A 19,467-nucleotide genomic window follows, 5' to 3' on the forward strand; every position below is an offset into this window, starting at 1 on the left:
AGTACTAGCCCCATGTGCAGGATGGGAAAACTGAGGCACAGTTAGATTAAACCTTCCCGAGGTCAGCAGTTCGGAAGCAGCAGAGCTAGAAGATGAACTCAAAGTTCAAGAGGCTGTACTCTTAACCACCAGGCCACACTGTGTAATTTTACCTCCTAGTGAAAATAAGAAAAGCAAACCATCTGGAAAATACTGAACTCTTACTGGAGAATTCCTTAATGCTAGCATTTGATTTTCTAACCTGCCTGTGAGCATGACTCTACTGAATATATGTTTACTGGGAGTTTAATGCTTCTCAGAGTATAAAGTAGTTCAGTAGTTCAGATCAAACCTAAGATCTGGAGTAAGTCAATTAAATTATAATTGTTTACCTGGGTTCCTCATATTTGATATTGAAGTTATCCTTGTATGACCTCAGTTAATGAAAACATAATTATGTCATTAACTTTGAGAGTCTACAATGAATTGTCTATACTACTTAAAGTTACAAGCTAACAATGTACAGATTCAGAGGCTATGTATGAATTAGTATCAATTTCAGCCTTGCAAATAAATTATAGACCCATCAAATTGAAAATAAGCCTCACACAAAAGAGAGAATGCATGTTGAGAACAGCAATTCTTCCTTCCCCCTCTGGCCTGGAAAGGACCTAGTGTTGCCCTCAGAATGGGGTTCTGAGTCAGGCAAAACTCTTTAATTGGGGTTCTTGGTCTGCTTGTATACCCACAGGTCAGAGGAGCCCTGGACAACATACAAGCCATGCTGGCTTGTGGATCTTGGGTCTGAGCCTTTCTGTAATCCTACCACCCACCCCCCTACACTGTCCTATAGGGAATGGAGGGTCCAGGTCAGCCCTCTTGGGAATCTAAGGAACAGAGCAGGCAGATATTTCTCCATAAAAGCACTGCAGGTCCCTGAGCCAACTAGAGGGACCTCTCTGGAGAGATGGGACAATTTAATGTGTAGTTTCCTTTTAAGGGTCTATTATTGCATTGTGTTTTTACTTGTTTCTTCCCTCCTGGCAGTGACTTTTCATTCTAATTATAAGTCTGATATTTCCCCAAAGCAACAAAGTGTTCCTTTTTTAAACTTGTGAGCACATATGTAACCAAAGTCTCAAGGGACCGGGAAAATGAGGCGACAGAGGGCCTTCTTTAGGCCAGCATCGTCCTGCTACAGCATGGTGACTGCAGTCCAACGAATGTCCTTCCCTCCTGGGGTGGCAGTCCCTCCGACTTGCTAGCCATGGCGAATCTGGCAGGATGCCTTTGCTGGATGCTGCCACATTCCTTTACTTTCTGAAAGAACAGTGAAGAGTGGTTTCTAGCGTCCCTGAGTAACCCTTTTCTAACAATTCGCCCAGTGTATTTTCCCCAGGAGCAGAAAACACTGGATTGAAAAATCCAGTGAAGTTTCAGTCTCTGTGAATGTGCATGAATAAACAAACCTAACACCCGGTCTGTGAAATTTCTCTCATTCAGATGGGGCAAGAGCAAGCCTTCCACCCCTTTCATTCCATGAACCTGAATTTTGATACTTTCGCTGCAGATTTACCCCAGTGTATAATCATATGAGGCAAGGGAAATTATGAATTTATTTTCTTAACATTTGCATGTTTCCTAAAAGTAGACTACAGCAGGCATGGGGGGAAAAACTCTAATTGACTGAAAGCTTATTATAGATATAGAAGGTAATGGATTCCAGAGAATCACAGACTACATTACATCACCGTAGTTTCTCATGTTTATCTTCCTTCATTTGTAAGACAACATATTAGGAAATAGGGTGGAAGAGGATGAGGTGAGGTTAATTGTATGGGGAGTGATTAGGATCAGTTCATCCATTTACTAACCTCCCCATTGCCATTCCTTTTATGGAGGGATTGATTGTAAATTCAAAGAAAGACTAATTTGAACCTGATGCAGAAGACCAAAAGCAGAAAAGAACACTAAAGGAAGAAGCCAGGCATCTATCCGATGGTAATATAAAGAGCTTTCTCCTCACCCCCATCATAATTTTAGAGATAATTATATTCTGTTATAGACAAAGGAAATGCTCCAATACATATTAGTTATCATACCAATGCTTTCCTCTATTTAAAAATGTTTAAATTTATAATTATTTTCAGGCATACTTGTCATTGTGTACTGCCATGTATTTATCTATTCTGGGCCTGAGTGATTAAATGCAGATTAGAACTTAGTCAGTTTGGAAATTTCTCAGCACGCTGTGCGAAGAGGCAAGTTTGGAATCAAACACAACCCTGTGAAGTGACACCTGTGGCCTGTTCGGGGAAACAGATTTTCAACAGATAACTACTTGGGGCACATGTGCTTCCTACGGGATCGTGGGTCCTCAGACTAACGTCTTTCATGTACTTTATTCAATCACTAACTTCGTTTGTTCTGGAATTCCAGCTATGTATCTGTGGCTATATTTGCTTAACTATGAACTCTGACAAAAATAAATCTATGTTATGATCCTAAAACTCTTGGGTTGTTACCTATAGTCTGAGCTGCAACACCCCCGTTAAATGATTGAGACCATATCTTTCTGCCAGCAAGTTCCTGTGTCCAGTCTAAGATGAGGACACCAAGACATCTCTTTAGTTTTTGGTCCTTTACTAGGTTCCTCTTGAAACAACCATCATATTTATTTTATGGATTGAGGTAATATTAATGATATTTAGACTGCCACCTGGATTAAACATTCTATTATCAGATCACACGGCAAGTATTTGGAAGCCAACACACACACATCCTAAGGACTATAATGCCAGAAGAACTAAAATTGTGCCCTCAAAGGTGATGCACATCTGTATAGCTTCCTTTTTAAAGGCTGGTACATCATTCCTTCCTAGGAACTGAGACTCTGAATAATGCCTCTCAGCTGCAGCTTGACCTCTGACTAGTGACAAAGATTTCTGCATGTTCTACTATTACATGAATCCCATAAAACTATGAAGGTGGCACAAATTCCACTTTGGGGGTCCTCCCACCCCAGCTTTGAGCCCAGGCCCATGCAGCATCTCCCAGGGCACCCGCCCAGCTGAGATCATCTCAGGAACACTTTCTGTGCTGCCTGTAACCATTCAGCTCCGTCTATATTGTGTCCCCAGACTTATTCGGGAACAGTTCCAACTTCAGCTGTCAGGAAGCTAAACAAATAAAAACACCCTCAGTGTTATACACACGAATCAGGCAAACCCAGTGCTGTCCCTATGTATTTTAAATTGTAACTGAGTGGGAACGTCAAAGTTACCTGTTGAATTTTCATGAAGTTGCATCACTTTGGCACCAATAAAAACCTAAAATGTCAGCAGCTGATGCTACGTCAGTTCTACGTGCAAAGATTTTGGAGGAAAGAAAAGAGGTAGCTATTTAATCATTACTTTCTGAATATAATAAAAGAGGTTGCTAAAATATTTCCCGAACACTCTTGATGGAAGTTCACTTCCATCCTGTGCCTTGCTCAGACTGTAGTTCCCCACTTGGGAACGCCCTTCCTTCACGCCCTCTCTTCTCACTCTGGTCCTGGAAGGTGACACACACCTGAAAGATTCAGGCTAAAACACTGAAACACGCAGCAGGAGAAGGGCTGCTGCATCTCTACCGGAGACCAGTGTTTGCCCAGGAATCTGTCACAGTCTTCCCTAAGAAACTCCAGGCACGAGAATCACACGTGAAGACCACCCACACGTGATAGTCATGTTGTGGTGACACTGTCTCCTTTGCAAAGAGAAAAGCTAACAGATGTTATTTCTTAGCTGTGACGCAGTGTGTGCTATGCTGCACAACAAAGCTGACACTTTTAGAAGGGAAGTAATCCTTTTCTATCCTGTTCACGCCTTCAGTCAACAATTATTGAATAAACCATCCATACACTAGATTCCATGCTCGACTGTGCAAATAGAAAGACGATGTCTGACTGTGAAAACCACCCAGGCCAAAAGGGGGACACAGACTCCAACAAATAACCGGGGGATCACTGGTGCAGGACAGTAGGACGGAAAAGGGAACAGGGAGGACAGTCTTCCTAGAGAGACTTGAGGTGCTCGCCAGGGCCAGGACATGGTGGAGTGCAGGGTGCAGGCAGGCAGGAGAACGGGGGTAAAGAGAAAGGACTTTTAAGACCACAGGGGGATGGCTGGTGGAATAGGGCAGCATTGAGCCAAAGATGGAACCCAGTGTACAACACTCCTGTGGCTAACAAACCATTTTTAAAATCAAGGAGGTCTAGGGCAGAGACAAGGCTTGAGAGGCACACAAGGCCAGAATGTTCCAGAGCTTAATATATTTATGCTGTCAGAGAAAAGGAGCCCCTCATTTCATGAGACTTTCCCTGATTTCTTATCTTCAGGGGCCTCAGGACCCTCCCACATGCTCTTTCTGCCTGGAATGCTCCCCTCCTTCCCCACTCCAAGCCCCCACCTCACACATTCTTAGCCCAGTTGAGACACCACCTTGGCATCTTCCCTTGTTTGCTGCGAAAGCCTTCTCTGATCCCTGATTAAATCAGTGGAAAGAACCTCGAAGTCCAGAAGCAGACACTAGGAAGTGGGGGAAATGTAAAAAATAAGAAAGGTGTCATTTCAAATCAGTGAGGAAAAATATTGAGATAATCGACTACTCGTTTGAAAGAATAGTTAAATTCTTTCTTTATGTGATATGTAAAAATAAATTTGAAGTATTCTGAAGATCTAAATGTAAAATTAAAAGTATAAAATTAACAATCTACTAAGACATTTTTATAACCTTGGAACAAGAGGGATATTTTAAGCATTTCAAGAATTGAGGAAAATGTAAAGAAAAACACTGATGGATTAAATTTCTCCCAAATTAAAATTCTTTATACTACAAAATATGTTATACTAAAGGTAAAAGCAAATGAAAAAGTGGGAGAAAATTCTAGAATATTTGACAAATACTCAATAACTATGAAACATAAAAAAATCCCACAAATCAAGACAACCCAAAGAAAAAAAATGGGGAAAAGATATAAATGGGTAAATCACAGGAAAAAAAAAAGCAAATGGCATCTAAGTGTAGAAAACAACCCAAGATGAAATTATAATTAAAATCTGAAGGGATTTTTTTTAAATCAAGTTTTTAATGTATGAAATCTGAACCCTGTCAGTGACATATACATACCTACGTGAATTTTTTTTTAGGTTAAATTGTGTCTAAATTCATTTTTAAATTCACAGCTCCAAGCCGCCGAGCCAGCGCTCTGTACTTTGACAACCTTTCTTCCCAATGAGATGAGTCTACTATAATAACCTCTGCTAATTCCATCATAGTGTTTATCACATTGTATTTTAATTACCAGTTCATCAGTCTCCCATTAGATTGGGGCTCCTTGAGAGCAGAGACCTTCATGTTCACTTTGCCTTGAGTAAGTACTAAATTGTTTGCTAGATGAGTAATGAAAAATATTTCTATTTGAATGGTATGTATTTATCCGTAATTACTGAGAAGTAATGTACAACTATTCTATAATCTGACAAAATCCTCAAATTTAAACAAACTGATACAAGGGTTTGACTTTGTGCTAAATCATTTCTAAAATTTGTAGCTTTGGGACATTTTATAAAAAGCTGGTACTTGTACACATGACTGATAAGAACTTTAAAATTCATACATTTTCTCCACTTTTTAGCTTGACCTTCTAGTGAATCTTTAGCGTCATTCATTTTGGCTGCTATATAAGGAGATCCTCCCTTGTCTGGATGATTTAAAAGCATAATTCGTCGATGAGCATCTCTTATCTTTCCCTTATTGGCAGTAGGGCTTACACCTAGTATTAATGCTGCTTCCCGTTTTGTCATTTTGGGTTCAAACCCACCTCTTTAATAGCCACCACTGAAGGCAGATTTTGGTAGACTTTGAAAAACTTGTTTGACTTGAGGTTCCATATGCTTCAAGGCTTGCAAAACATAAGGGCCTGTAAATCCCGCAGCAGCAATGGTCAGTCCGACTGCTACCACTGTACTGGCCATGGCTCCAGCTCGCTCCGCTGCCTCCACTGAGAGCGCCGTTCATCCCAGCCCAGAGGCCGCGGCCACCCACTCCACGCCTCTACCAGAAAGCAAGGCAGCCACTGCCAGCAAGGATGAAACGTCCAGACACCGGCGCCCTCGGGATTAATTTTTAAAAATCAACTGTCTCACCTTTCAGAGTACCAAATAAAGGTGGGGCGGAGCACTGAATGTACATGATACTTCCAAGAGAATGGAGAGAAGGGCACTCCCACACGCTGCAGGGTGGAGCTGGGTGGGTGCAACCTTTGGAAGGTTGATTTGGAGGAATCCCTCAAAATTTAGAATGAATGTAATCTGTGACTCACGTTTAGACTTCTTGAAACTCTTCAAATCAGGCAAGCCTAGATTGACTGGAAGAATATTAATGAATGTAAGAAAATCAAGGCAATGAAAAATATTTCTTTCTAGAATAGTTCTTCTCTCCAGGCACATAATTCCAGAGCGTTCCTCCCCTGCCAACCTTCTCTGAGAGAAGCCATAATCTCGGTCCCATCCAGAAAGGAGGCTTACCATGGGGCCTGCGTGCACACGTGGAGGGGAAGCCACTCAAAACAGCACAATGTCCCGTCAATAGGACAGTGTCAAGAAGACTGTCTAGCAATTAGAGAAGGGATCAACAGCATTGGATGGCTACAGTTAAACCTGCAAATGCCCCCAAATTCCACGGTATGGGGGTTATTGTGACTCAAAGTGTAACTAATATATGGCACGAGATCATAACCACCATCCAAACAGCTTCTGTCCAAAGTATTGCTACACAGGAATGAGCTGCAGCAAAACTTTCTGGAACTGAAGAACCGTAAGGAATGTGAGAGCACAACCAACAAAGACCCTGTAATTACAGCCGTTCTCCAAATACCGTGTCTAAGAAATCCTAAGTCTTTCCAGGTTTCCTGAGGATCGCTGAGCATTAAAAATTAACATTATACTCAAATGCTAAGCTCTTAGAGTTCCTGTCAAATTACTTGCTAGGAGAAAAGGATTTCTTTTCCTTAGAGAGTTCTGTGAATGGGTAAACAAACTGATGTATGCTTTGTCTCTATCCCCAATGAGCGGTGTAAGAAGATTAAAGCTGTTCATAACCTCATTTAGATACTTAGGCTCTTAAGCTCCTCACACCCATGCTTTTCAAAAAGGAGTTCAATCTGCCAAAACAAGTACATTTTATTTAAGTTGCCTGAAACAAACATAAATAAAAAATTTCAGGATAGTGAGAATTCCAGTGAATGTTTATGTAAACATAAATGAAACGTAACATTCACTTGAATGACTATCACATTGAATTGACACTTGTCAAGTAAGAACAAAAACACTGTGGGTGTGTGGTTATAAATGTGGCCCTTACCTTCCACTGTGTGAAATATAGGCTTCTGAAAAGAAAGGACTCATGCCTTTTTACAAAGCATAATTGGAAACAAATTTAGCACCGTGTGGCTGCACCTGTTACAGAGCCTCTGCAGTACATGTCAGCTTCTTAAAGCCACTGCCGTCAGGCTATGAACGTTGCCAGCCACAAGGGCTCTTGTGTCTTCTGCCCCAAACCTCCCAAGGGACCTCTTCAAAGAGCCCTACTAGGGCAGCTCTAACAAGCTAGCGCCCAATTCATGTGGAGCCATAGTAGCTTAGGACAGCACAGACTTAGCTCAGCTTTCGCTCAAGAAGGTAGGGTGGAAGGACTGTGCTGCGCAGAGCCTGTGCTGCTGCTCTGCGTAAAGGTATGAATAGTATCTGGAGAGAACCTATAGTTTCATTTCCTACAAAAGGAAATATCCGACACTCTAGCTCACTTGATCGGGGAATATTAATTTTTAAAATTGCCAAGCATGTAATTCCAGGCCAAGTAGCAAGAGTCTTTTCTGACAGTAGCTGTAGGTGGTCTTCTAAGACAAGAGCACCCTACACTGGGTTCATATAAAAAGATTACACTTTGGGAACCTCAGCTGTCCTACTTATCTGAGGTGGGTCTGGAAGCATCTTTCATGGCTAAGGCTAAAGCATTCCGGGCTCACATTCCAAGTGCAGCACAACTCATTAAAAAAAAAAAAAAAAACCCACTATAAGTGGTGCTCTGTTACCAAGTTGGCCCTTAATATGACTCAATTTGGAAAATGAATCAAAGTACCATAAATTAAATCACTTTTATGGCAAAATACATTAGGGGTTGAAGGTCTACTTTGCAGTGATTCTTTAGTTAGCTGAGGAGTGCTTCTTTGGATTAGACCAGGTCTTCTCAACTTGGGCACCACTGACAGTTTGCACTGGATAATTCTCCATTGGGGTCTATCCTGTGCGTTGGAGGAAGTTTACTAGCAGCCCTGGAAACACTGGGCGAAGCAAATGTAAAGTTCATCCTGTGCATAATACAGGTACTTTATAATTTCCACACGCACCGCTGTTCCAGAGACAGAATGCTACATATCAGTGGGCCCCATGCTCACAAAAGTGAAGCGCTGGGAAAGAGGGGCCTCTGATGGGGGGGCGGGGGGCGCGGTTTCCGAACTTGCTTTCACGGCAAGTCACATTATTTTGAAATTTTAAGTAACATTTAAGGGAAACAAATTTTGTGTGTTTATCAAATTTTATTTAAAAGGTTGAGAAATTGAGGTAGAGAATAAGAAATTACCCAGAAAATGATTTCCTTTCTTTACAAAACACATTGTTTTATGAAACAGAGTTAAGTGTTTAGCATCTGTTATTGTGATGATATAGGACTATGTTGCTAATAATAGCAGTTGTGATTTAGTGATAGTTTGGTATGTTCCAGGTACTATATTAAGCTTTTAATATACAATAGTTTATTTAACACTGACCATCTCACATGGTAGTAAAAAAAATTCTCTATTTTACAGATAAGGAAACTGTGGCTCAGAAAAATTAAGGAACTTGTTCAAAGAAAAACTATCATGTGTTTCTTTGGAATTTCCAATAATATATTCATTACATACATTTTGATTAATGCCTTTCGATAAATTGATTTTTTAAATGTCAAATATTTAATGTTCTAAAATGGGAATTCAGTAAGATATTTTTGTAAGTTAACACATTACTTCATGCTGGTCTTAGAGGCCAAGGACAATTTACATTTAACACTGTGGGAACTGACCTCCTTTCATACATATTAACTAGAGAAGTGATACACTACAGTCTTAAAACTTGGGTGGCACAGCTTGTTGATGTCCTTTGCAGAAGTAGTTACAAGGCAATTCATAGTCTATTCAAACAATCTGAAAAGCAAAGAGATAAAAATAATATACTGATGTCAACTAAATGCAAAATTTATAATGATGAATTCCACAAGGCTAAAGGAGCAGCTGTGACAATTATGGACTTCGTGTGGTTCAGCTCAGTGCACTCTGTGCATGTTTACTTTTGAAGACAATTCTTAATTAGTTTTGGTGACAGAAATCTACAAGAGTACAGAAAACAAATCCACAGAAAGGTCTAAAACCTCACTTTAAGGATGATTTTAAACTTAATTGCTAACAAGCCAGACAAGTTTACAAAGGCCTATTATGCCAGCTGACTTTCTTGAAAAGCTTATTTATCATCTGATAAAGGTGCTAGTGTGCATTTAAATGGTTTAAAATTAGGGTAAAAAGTCAACAGCAAAAATGCACCAGATAATTCGTACCTGAAACAACTGGGACGTTTTCACAATACTTTGACCACTATATATTTATTTCTACTCACCTCTAGCAAAAGGAAAATTGAAACCAGCACATCATGTGGCCATTTGTGGTTATTCATGTTATTTGAATTCTGAGTTATTTCTGCAATATAGTTGGTGCACCACCCCAAACATGTCCTTTAGTGAACGACTGAAAAAAAAAGTCTTCCTCCAGAAACATTATACACTGGCCTCTCCTAATCCTGTGGAACTGAAGTGACAAACACAGGGAAGAAAGGCAAAGCAGCTGCGGCACCCTCCAATGACAGGAAACACCCCCCTTTCTCTAGGACTGGCAGGGTTGGCATGAATAATAGCTATCTCACTTTTTCAGTATAAACAAGAAATTGTTCCCTTCCCAGCTAATCACAAAGCGAACAGGAATGTGCTCCGGGAGCCTGTCCTTAGGGGTCTGAATACATTTCTGTACATGCATGTCACAGCATGCACCCTAACACTGTCAACCTGTGACGGTGGTGGTTACAACGCCTTTTCTCTCCAGGGGGGCTTCTCTCACTCACTCAGTCTGGGTTAGACGGTCTTCCACATTTTTCACCTACTGAGACCTGAGGGATAAGCAGATGCTGGTTGGGCACAGAGAGAATAAATACCAGCTTGTCTACACTCTCGTTGTGTAATTTCCTCTCCATTCATCCGCTGTCTCATCTGTAAACATGAGGATTAATAATACCTAACCGTCATGCTTACTGTAAAGATTAGAAATAATGCATGTAACTTGGTACAGGGGTTTAATCAATAGTAGTGGTTGTTAATGAAAATTACATTCATTTTGTTAGTGTAATTGTAGCAGTACTCTACTGTGTCTAGGCAACATTCCAGGATATTAGCATCATTTTTCATTATATTCAATCACCTCTTTGTTGAATTATAAATGAAATATTGCTTTATTTAAACTTCTGGCCTATTGGCCTGAAAACTAAAATCTATGTCTGTGTTATAATATAGGCATTTTCTCCCTTAGAAATGAGGGATTAAAGACAATGGGTCCTCTAATTGGCCATTGTAGGACTAAAATTCTAATATTTAATATGTTATGAAATTCTAACATTTCTACCGTTTCCTATGTTTTGCTTGGTTGTTAGGTACAGTGTTTTTATTCTGCTTTGTGTTACTTATGTCCTGAAATTACTATTATTATGCATTGTAATTGCAAAAGCTGAGCTAGAACATTAAGTACTAGTATTGAGAGTTCTTTTTAAAAATCTACAGTGTATCTTCCTCATGAGGTTTAAAACCAGCTGATTTATCAGCAGGCCTGCTGGCTACAAACACGATGACAATGCTGAGTTCCGACAGAGCAGGTAGTTCTCCGTGCCAAAGGCTTCCCAGTGGCTACCGAAGGTCAGGGGTCACTGATAGGCTGCTGCCGCAGACCACCTGAGCACCCACAAACAAACGAATATTGGGCCAAATGTAACTTCCATCTAGTTCAAGTTCCCAATACACAGATGATGAAGGTACAGACTCTGCTTGCCAAGACTGAGTCAATAGTATAAGCACCTCTTCAACTAAGACATCATATGATCTCTTTGAAGCAATAAGGTACTACTTTGGGAAAGTACTCAAGATGTTGTAACTGAAATTCAGGCCTCAATACCATGCTGTTCCCATAGTTTTCTTCCTCTCTAGGACTCAGGGGTTCTCTGCCTCAGCCCTAACTCTTCAATACCCAGGGATAACCTCTGCTCCAAGGTCCTCGCTCCCTCAATTCAGTCACCTGGATAGTCTTTGAAGTGGCCCAGTCCTGCAGAAAGACTTGAGGAATTACAGGGACCTGAGTGTTGTTTATGTTACCATAGTTACTGTCCCTCTTCACAAGTGTAATGTCACTTCCTTTTGCCTTGTAGTTGGGAAGGAAGGCACTGTAGGAATGGAAACCAAATGTGGGCTAGGACTGGTGGTATCTCATCTTTCCACTGTCAGTAGTGAAGGTCCTAGTCATAGCCACTTAATAACAGCAGGACCTTGGGAAAATCTGAGTAAAAGATGGATTTGTAGTATATTGTCCTACCGTACCCTCTAATTTAAAAATTCTGTGGTCCCCTAAGTTTACTTGGTAGGGAAAGTGTTCCACTCTCCCAGGTTAAACAGACAAGCATATGTATGACACCCAGTATATAATATCTTCATTAAAGGGAAGAAGCTTTTCTATGTTGTGCATCCTTGAATGGCCGACCAAAAGCAACAGAAGGCAGAGCACGACAGAGAAACCCAATCTCTGCAAGTTAGACTTGGAGCTGCCTTAACCGTTAGGCGCACAGCTGTTAACAAGAAGTATGTAGTTGCAAGAAAACTTCCTTCACTCGGTTCCTAAGGAGACATAAGGCATTTGCCTCTCTTCCTTTTTCAAAGCAATTAAGATAAAACTAGGGGAAGAGGTTGAAAGTGTGGGTTTTCTTGGAGCAGAAACTCTTCTGGGGCTTGTTCATTTGTTAAGGGCTTTAGGATAAGGAAGGTGTGGATGAAAGGGCGGCAGAAACCAATAAGCTGTTACTTCACAACAATGGTCTTTTTACTCCCTGGCCCCCAATCCCCTACTTGATCTCACAGGAAATGCTTGGGAAAGTACATTAACTGCTTCAGGAAAATGGGACAAGCTTGGGTTTTCAGACAACTCTCACACCTAAAACAAGAAATGTACTGATTCTCAGTAACCCAAGCAATCCCTTCTCTGGCTGGAAATTTCCTTTAGGTAAGCTCAGTGCTTAGGTAGGTGATTCACACTTTTGGGTCAGAAACTCACTTATTGAAAACCAAGCATTCTTCTATTAGTGTGTTATTTCTTGCTATTGCATTCTTCCTCCCTCTGGGCCTCAGCCTCAAAAGTCTGGAAATTTTCGCCAGGTCTCCAAGAGCACAGAATGACCTCTGCTTAGTGGCAGAGAACTTGCACAGAGACTTTTTAAGAAGTGTGGTCTTTAAATCCACAGTCCATGGATTAAACTGACATCTAAAGATAAGCAACTGCTACATTGTTTATTTGAGCAGTTGCACGAACCAAAACCAAAATAAAACTCCCTCATATAGATGGAACATATACTTAAGGGAAAATCCATTTTACATTTGTCCCTATAACATTTTGTATGCATAAATTAGAACATGCCAAGAGGCCTTTTAAAAGACTGATGTTTGCCCTTTGTTTCCTGAGTCAGAGTGAAAGCAATGAATTAATTACTGCTTTGAATCCTTAAGGATATATACTTCAGTGTCTTGCCTCAGAAAGAAGACAAAATGAGATCTTTAAATGACCCGAATAAGAACAACTTACATTCCAGGTGCTGGCTCCATAGTCCATTTACATTTTGTGACATTTGACCCAACTTTAAAGCCTACCTCCTCCTCTCTCGTTCTCATCCTCTTCTTTCAGCAGCTTGCCAATGGAGTTATACCACTTGAACTGTGGATTAGGGATGCCATCAACACTACAATTAATCAAGGCACTATTCCCTTCCTTGACTATAATATGGTCAGTTCTGGCAATGATTACAGGCATAAAGCCCCAGACCACGTCAGTGCCATTTAAAGTGCTGTTAGTCACACTCTTTGCAGTCGCTAGAGTGGATACTAGGATTAAACAGGGCACAGAAGGTAGAAAGCACACAGGCAGATGGCTCTTCAATCGATCCATCTTCTTTGCTTGCTCTGTAAGGCAGCAGAGATGGTTTGCCACTGGAGTCTTCTGTCAGCCAGCACGCTGTTCAGAGCAGGCCGTGGGACAGACCCGTGCTGGTTCCGGAGGGGTGGTTCTTGATCAAGAACCTGTTAAAAACGGATAAACAAACAGACCATACATACATAAATATTAGCATTCATACCTTAAAAATATTATTTATAAAATGTTAGAAACCCAGCTAAAATACACACCTACATAATTTTTAGACAACACTCAAATTCAGATGTTTCAAACATTAAGTTACTTTTTGACAGGCATCATAACAAATAATTCTGCTATTTTTGCTACTGACATATATAGCTCTTAGTAGGAGCAAATATACATATTTCTTAGGTTAAATTTGTCACATTACTTCAGAAAGTTCAAAAACTGACTTGGGCTTCTTTTGTTTAGCTTGACAAGATCTCTTTCTACCCCATCACCGGTCTTCATTGCAGATGCCCTGACTGTTCACAGGGTGTTCCTTAACCGACTTTCCTCCAGGGAACACCACTTCCTGCCTGTTTCTGGGGCCACAGCTCTGCCAGTGTGGGGACGGGCGCTACGAGAATCAGTCTGCATTCTCCTGACTCCCCACTGCAGCTTCCCGGGTACCCTTCCTGTTCATGCAGCTGTCCATGCAGCTGTCCATGCTCTTTTGAGCTTCGTGCCATCCAAGTCTGTCTCATGTAATTGTATGGACTCCTAATCACTCACTGAATTCCTAGTTTCTTCGTCTGCCTCCCAGACGCTGGGGTGAACATCAGTACGTATGCAGTAACATTACGGGTGGCAGCACTTCCATGTCCAAAGATCTAACCTTCACCTACATCTCTACCCTCTGTTTCATCCACTAATCATATGGCCACACTCTAGATCTCTCATCTGTCCAAATTCTAAATTCTGAAGTTCCAAGTAATAGTGAAGTTCTAAATAACTACCTTTAACTGTACCCTACCATTTCTCCAGATCTCTTACTCTTCTCACTGGACTTTCTAGCCCTTCTGTTTTTCTCAGAGTCTATCTCCCTCCCCACCCTCCACCTTCATGCTCCGATTCAGTCCCAGTCTAGACCCAATCCCCAATATCCTCACCCCTTGTTCTCTGCCACAATTATGATCAAACTAATTGTCTTGGCTCCTACACCCAGGAGGCCAGAGCACTACTGGAGGGAAGCATACAACCATGTTATTGACAAATTAAAGAAACCCTCTCCAACCCTAGCCAGGTCATCTGTGACCACTGGCAATCTGGTTATCAGGGCCTGGTTGGTTCAGTACCTGCTTTTCACAATGCTATGGACATCATCAGCTTTCAAGTCAAGCACATTAGCCCAATGTTGTTCCTACTGTTCTCAAAAGACACCTTTCTCTTACTAAGACTTGTAGGCATGAATTCCCACTGTCTTAAAAAGAACCCTGTATTTTATCCTAAACTCCTCCCCTGCCAATTACTTCAAACTACTCAGGTCTGTATTTTGCCTGCTCTTCTTTGAAACAGCTCTTGCTCAAGTCACCAGTCACTCCTAGTTGCCAAGTTTTCAGTCCCTCTCATGCCAAATCTCTGTGGGGATTGCCACTATTAACTGTTCTTTCTCAAACTCTCTCCCTGGCTTCCATACTCTGCTCCCCTTAACTGCTCTCATTATTCTTTACTAGTTCCTCTTCTTCCCAGTCCTTGAAAGTTAGGTAGCGCCTAGAGTTTCATCACTGGCCCTCTTCTTTATACCTTCATCTCTCCCTAAGGTTCCATTCCCATGCCTTTATTACCACTTCCAACCTTGTAACTCTCAAATCCCTGTTTCAGTCCCGACTCTTTTCTAGCTTTCACATGGGTATTACTAACTGACTACTGGACATCTCTGCCAGAATGTTCTGAAGGTAACTCAACTTTGCCAAACCACATTCTTCTTATCTGCTACATATGCTACATTTCTGGGAGTCCTTATTTCAGCTCAGAGCAGCAGCGAATATACAGGTGTGCATGGGTATTACTCCTCAACTTGACTACTGCCCTCATACCCTCAGAACTTCAGTGATCACACGTTGTTGGTTCCACCTTTTGAATGTTGCTAGAGTGCTCATCCTTTCTGTCTCCTCTGAGAGAGCCTTATTTCAGGCCTCCCTGTCTTCTTACCAGAAACGGCATGATAGCCTTCTGAAGGGTCTGCCTTCAATCTTTCCCCAGTTCCCAATCAAATCCCTATAACCATTCTACAGCACAAATTATATGGTGCCATTTCTTTACTTAGCAACCTTTAATGTTACTGCAGTGTCTACATCATAGAATCTGAATTCCTTACCTTTTTTATTCATTCAAATGTAATTATTGAACATCTACTATTAGGCAGACACTATTTTAGTCCTATAGATAGAAGAGAAAGAGAAGACAGACCTTTCCTGTTATGTGGACATGATATTCTCATGGGGAAAAGCAGACAATAAATAAATACCATGTAAATAGGAATTTCAACTGATGATGCATGCTTTGAAACACACACCCTAATGCACTAGAGTGGTTAGGCAATCTGGGAGAACTTCACTGAGGAGGCAGTTCCTGCACTGGGCTGCTTTAGGAATCAGCCACACCTAAACCTGGGAGAACAGCATTCCAGGAAGAAGGAACATGAAAAGCAAATGAAGGCGGCAAGATGGGTCAGAGAAGTAGACAGGCCCAGATCACTTAGGACTTTGTGGGACAGTGTGAAGCATTTGGGTTTTATCTAACATTCACTGGAGTCTTTCAATGTATATGATTTCAAAGAATATGATTTCTTTTTGAAAATCAACTTTACTGGTATAGTAATTTTCAAACAATAAGTGTATACCCATTTGGGGTACACATTTTAATGGGGTTTGACAAATTTACACAGCCATGTAGCTAATATAATAAAAAGATACAGGGTGTTCCCATCACTACCAAAAGCTCCCGTGTCCCTTCCCAGTTGAGTTTGTACATTGACCCATTCATTTTTATGGGTGGCATGAGGTATGGACTAAGGTTCATTTTTTTCCCCCGAAATGGATATCCAGTTGTTTTGGCACCATTTGTAAAAAGACTGTCCTTTCTGCAATGGATTATTTTGCCTCGTTGTAAAAAAGAAAAAGAAAAAAGAAAAAGAAAAACAACAACAACTAGTCTATTTCTAAATTCTTTATTCTGGTCCACTAATATTTATGTCTATCCTTATGCCAGTACCACACTGACCATCCTGTCTACCTCAGTTAGCTTGGTATCTGCAGTGCCTGAAGTTGTCCCTGACACTTTGGGGAGAGTCCATGCAGCCCAGGATGGCTGTGAATGTGGCCCAACACAAAATCTCAAGTTTACTTAAAACATGAGATTTTTCTGTGATCACATGTCGCAATGTAGTTTAATGTGTGGCCCAGAGACGTCCAAAGGTTGGACACCCCTGGTAGATACTTGATGAATTGCTGAATTAATGAATCTCTCTCCAAAGGCTGAAATTATTATTCCAATTTGGTAGACATTAATACTGAAGAGGTCCTGCAGGGGAGAGGGGGTGATAAATTAGCTTCAGACCATAGATTAGTTCATTGGGAAAGAAAAGAGTTCTCTGAATGCCGTAGACTTCCACACTGCCCCCCCAGACCAGAGTGCCTTCCTGTGCCAGGAAGACCGACACACTACTCCACCCGCAGGAATCGTGTGGCTCAGGGAGATAGCACAGACTGCACGGCATGACAGATAACCCTGCCATGACTTCGTGATGTTTCTCTTTACTTGGCCAAATGTGCGGTTTCCTTTTAGTGGGGAAGTTGTAAATGCGATCTATTCAATAGAGCGCGGTTGGTGAGAGCACGGCCTCAGGTTTTAGATAGAGTGTGGGCCAGGATCTAACCACCTTCATGGGCTGTGCTTTTCTGACCAAGTACTTCCAAGTATAGGACAATTATTATGATCCATGGCCAAATGTGCATAAAGCATTTCCATACTGCTTAGCTTGATAAATAAGAATTATTAACATGATGTATGAAACATCCTTTATTGAAAGTGTGCTTTTCAAGTTGATTTTTAGTTTATCCTTCAAACTGTATCATTTAAAAGACATACCTTGTTTTTGGTTTTGTTGAATACATTATTAACTGTCATCCTACCACTAGAAATAATTAGAAATTCTTTTCAGCACTGGGTCCTTTTGCAGAGACTCAAGTCTGAAAATGCGTGAGCTGCCCCACTAGGCAGATGTGGCGGTGAACATCTTAAGGGCATTAGCTGGGGTCACTCACTCATCTGGGACTCCCCGAGTCCCAGGTCAGAGCAGACACCCAACTAAATACCTTGGAAGAGAATGAGAGACAAGACAAAATGGGAGATAGGTTCTAATAAATCTGTGTAGTAAATATACTGTAGCATTTTTTTTTTCACAATGAAGATGAATGTAACACATGGAAAGATCAGTTTTAACATGCATAATGCAAGGGCTGTATTCAAACAAAGCCCAGCCACACTGGTGTTATATTTTCAAACACACTGTGCTAGCAAGAATAAAGAGAAGGGGATACTGCTTACTGCTCTAGTATATTTTAATAATGTCAGTAGGCTTTTGGCTAGAAACATAGTAACTGTTCTAAAGCTGCATCTAGTTCCCTCAGAGATCTTGAGATGTACAGAGAAAGATTTTTCACTTGAATGTAGTAGGCATTTCAGTTAGCAAATTCATTCCTCCCTCCCCCTATTTTCTGTCATCCTTTCTCATTTTGAAAAGTTACTAAGATACAGAAAACATAATGTGTAATTTATAGGTTGTTTGTATCAACACATTTTTATTCTAAAATTCTCTCTGAACATTTATTTCTGCCAATCAAGCATTAAATTAACACTAATAAAATAATCATTTTTAGTAACACTCCACTACATCTTACACCATACCCTTGCAGTTCATTTTTTTTAAGTATTTATTCTGTGCTGAGCACCCTGCCAGGGGTTTGGGGGGATGGGTTAGGAGTCTTACAAAGCTCAGTCAGTCATAGGTTATGGCCGCTTACAGTCTAATGTGGGGAGAGAGACAGATTTCAGTAGGTTCTGCAGCTGGAATGAGCTTAGGGGTGGGTAGGTGGAAGGAGGAGCATTCGCCTGTCTGGGTGACAGCTACCAAGCATCCCTTCCGAGTCCTCCTCCCCTTTCCCGTGAATCCCATGGCTCAGAGGGGCCTTCTAATCTGCCCGTGGCGCCTGCAGCTAGTTCCAAACTTCGGGCACTCTTCCCGGCACATGAGCTTGCCCTTGTCTCAGTTTTGTCTCAAATTACAAGGACAGCTTCTTGATTTAGAATTTCCTCAATACTGGGCAGCCAAAGTCATGCTCACGCACTTGCTGTACGAAAGCACACCTGTGAGGGATCCGATGGCAGTTGGTGATGGGTAAAGTCACAGTGAGCTACCAGAAAGCACAAAGCCGTCACGTCACTTTGGGCACTGGGGGAATATTCCACAAATATACTTTGTTCAGCTTGTCAGATCTTCTGGACCCCATTATGAAAAGTTCAGTTAATAATACTACATAACATCGTGAAAGACATTTTACCCACTGAAGAATAAACCGCAAGTACTATAATCCATCAGCTTAAAATGCAGTCCTTCAAAATACAAGAACAGAGGCCATAGATTCCAACACCCGGGTTCAACAGAAGCTACAATGGACAAGTTGTTAAGCTTCATGTGTTTGCTCATGGCCTTTGGGAAAACTTCCACAGAATATTTCTATAAATAAGACAAAAGAGAAAATATTTAGCAAACATCGAATGTCCTTTCTTTAACTTGATTCCTTCCTTACCTCCGACAACTGTATTTTATCTAAAAATATTCAACAATATGCTCTATTGAACCTTTTTGTTTGTTCATTTCTCTGCGGGCAATAAAACATTGCCATGTATTTCTGGAGCTGGGAGGAAAAGGGCCTCTTGTTCAAGGGTGTTTTGAACTAAATGAATATACATTATTGTTTTTTCTTGGCAGTATTCATGCTGGCATTTTTCCATCAACTATGATGAATAATTTTATAGTTACACAACTGGATTTTTTCACAACTTCTACTGAGAGTTACCACGCTTTTCACTTGTACATA

The 19,467-nt window shown here is 41.0% G+C and overlaps 1 protein-coding gene and 1 pseudogene across 2 annotated transcripts in view; both read right to left on the reverse strand.

Annotated features, from left to right (window-relative positions):
* MFAP3L (microfibril associated protein 3 like) overlaps positions 1 to 19,467 on the reverse strand; it is a 44,324-nt gene that overhangs the window by 9,088 nt on the left and 15,769 nt on the right. For both annotated transcript variants that reach the window (XM_024568778.4, XM_045202374.3), the window contains exon 2: positions 13,063 to 13,488. In XM_024568778.4, the coding sequence (XP_024424546.1) occupies positions 13,063 to 13,357 (295 nt within the window). In that variant the 5' untranslated portion in view covers positions 13,358 to 13,488. The remainder of the gene's footprint in view (positions 1 to 13,062; positions 13,489 to 19,467) is intronic.
* LOC112312367 (mitochondrial import inner membrane translocase subunit TIM14 pseudogene) lies at positions 5,125 to 6,719 on the reverse strand (annotated as a pseudogene).

The sequence above is a fragment of the Desmodus rotundus genome, chromosome 9, assembly GCF_022682495.2.
Source record: "Desmodus rotundus isolate HL8 chromosome 9, HLdesRot8A.1, whole genome shotgun sequence".
Classification (NCBI taxonomy): Eukaryota; Metazoa; Chordata; class Mammalia; order Chiroptera; family Phyllostomidae; genus Desmodus; species Desmodus rotundus.